The sequence below is a fragment of the Thermobia domestica genome, chromosome 18 (assembly GCF_964235325.1).
Source record: "Thermobia domestica chromosome 18, izTheDome1.hap1.1, whole genome shotgun sequence".
Lineage (NCBI taxonomy): Eukaryota > Metazoa > Arthropoda > Insecta > Zygentoma > Lepismatidae > Thermobia > Thermobia domestica.
This window is the reverse complement of record NC_137471.1, coordinates 146563762-146565778: the sequence shown is the minus strand read 5'-3', so window position 1 is coordinate 146565778 and position 2017 is coordinate 146563762. Positions and strand designations below refer to the sequence as shown.

The following is a 2017-nucleotide window of genomic DNA, read 5'->3' as shown; positions in this document are numbered from 1 at the left end:
ATTATAATAGATATATGTATTCATAGCTTATACTTTAAGCTTTTTCATCAACCTATTCCACTCTTGGTCGATGATCAATCCTGAGTTCCACTTCATAGCTTTATTACCCTGCATTTCTATAAACCGTGCCTCCTTCCATTTCCTAACTATGCTTCTTTCTTCCTGGCCTAAAATTTTTACTTCATTTCAATTAACTGAATGTTCCCTGCCCTTACGTGTTTGTAGACCGCATTTTTGTTCCTTTGTAGCCTAACGTCATCCTTATGTTGTCTTATACGCTCTCTTAGTCTCTTTCCAGTTTCCCCAATTTAACACATATCACACTCACCGCACTGAATTTTAAAAATCAGTCCTTTTTTCTCCATCATTACCCCTTGTTCTTCTTCTGTCTTCTTCCTTCTCTTTTCCCTTATTATATCCAAAAGCCTCTTGCTCCCTTTTCTGTAAGTTAAGAAGTTAAGTCCCCATCTTCTTAAGCATTCTTTTAATGATTTCTGTTTCTTCTCCCAAACTTTCTATCCCCCACCACATTTTTCTTCTTTCATCTATTCCTCATTCACTTTGCTCTCCTTCTCGGCTTATTTCTTTTTCTTCGTTTATCTTCTCCCATCTCCTTCTGTATTTTAGTCTGTTTCTATCGTATCCATTATTCTCCACCTGCTTATGGAATGACTGTATACTCTGTTCCGCCTTTTCTCTTTCACTGGTTATTTGCTTAATTCTATTCTCCATATTAATAATGAAATTCCTCTTGGTCGAGTAATCTACATCACTTCGGGCGTGGCAATAGTTTCCCGACGCGCAACTTTTTTGATACCATTCTGTGTATATCACTCCTTGTTTCCTCCTTATTCTCATATGCAGGAAAACTATAGCCTCTTCCTTTTCTACCTCTATCTCCAGTTGTATGCCTTTCTCTATATCCTCAATTTCTTTACAAACTTTTCCAATTGCCTTACACTTCCTTTCCAAATCCCCAAGCAATCGTCAATATATCTAGCAAAAAACATTAATCTGTCACTTCCTTTCGTCCTTACTTTCTTCTCCCAGTCGTTCATAGTAATTTCTGCTAGCACTGGACTCAACCTGGAACCTATGCTTAGTCCTTCCTTGATTTTCAATAAATTATCACCTATAACACAAAAACTGTTATTCCATATAGTCTTCAGGGCCTCCTTCAGTCCTTCTCCACTCCAACCATTGATCTTCCTATCCTTCATCAATTCAGTGATGACTTTAACAATGTTGTTTCTTCTTAGACTTGGAAACATAGCCTTCACATCGACATTAAAATGATTGTTTTAGCTTTGCTCTGTCCTACTTCCTCCAACCTTCTTCTTAACTCAACCGTGTTTTTCACACTGATACTGTCTTGTTGCCTCCTTAACATTTCTACAACCTTCTTTAACTCCTCCTCCAATGGTTCAAATATATTTCCTCGGCAATCTAATACTGGTCTCAGTTTTACCTCCTCCTTATGAACTTTTGGAAAACCTTTCATTACCGGTATCCTACCTTCTTTATTAAGACCTCTTTCAAAACCTGCTTTTGTTAGTGATACTAAAACTTTTTCTTTAATTTTCTCACACACAGATCTTTCACCTATCACCTCGTAAGTATTATCACAGATATCATTCAATGTTTCTTTGTATCATTGTTTCTCCATCACCACAATGGCACCACCTTTGTCCGCTTGTTGCACACATATGTCTTTTCGTTTCTTTATATCCTTCAACACACTGTATTCGTGTTTTGAAAGGTTTCCCTTTGGCTTCTTTATGTTCCTTTCCACAAACACCTTAGCCTTTCTCCTTATCTTATCCCTTATCTCCTTTTCCTGAACTTGAACTATGGCTTGCTCTACCCAGTATATAACCTCTTCTGCGTCCAATCTTTGTTCTTTCACTTGAAACTTATAGCCTAAACTTAACAGTTTCTTCTCATCATCCGGCAACGTCACATCACCTATTACTACCACCTTTTTTTCAATGTCCTCCTCCTGATTTGACTTCTACCC

General features: G+C 37.5%; 1 protein-coding gene across 1 annotated transcript; it reads right to left on the bottom strand.

The window, feature by feature from the left end:
• Positions 1-917: 917 nt before the first annotated feature.
• LOC145675290 (uncharacterized) lies at positions 918-1271 on the bottom strand. The gene has a single exon (XM_081745677.1). It carries the CDS (start codon positions 1269-1271, stop codon positions 918-920), a length of 354 nt encoding a protein of 117 aa, XP_081601803.1.
• Between the last annotated feature and the right edge of the window lie 746 nt (positions 1272-2017).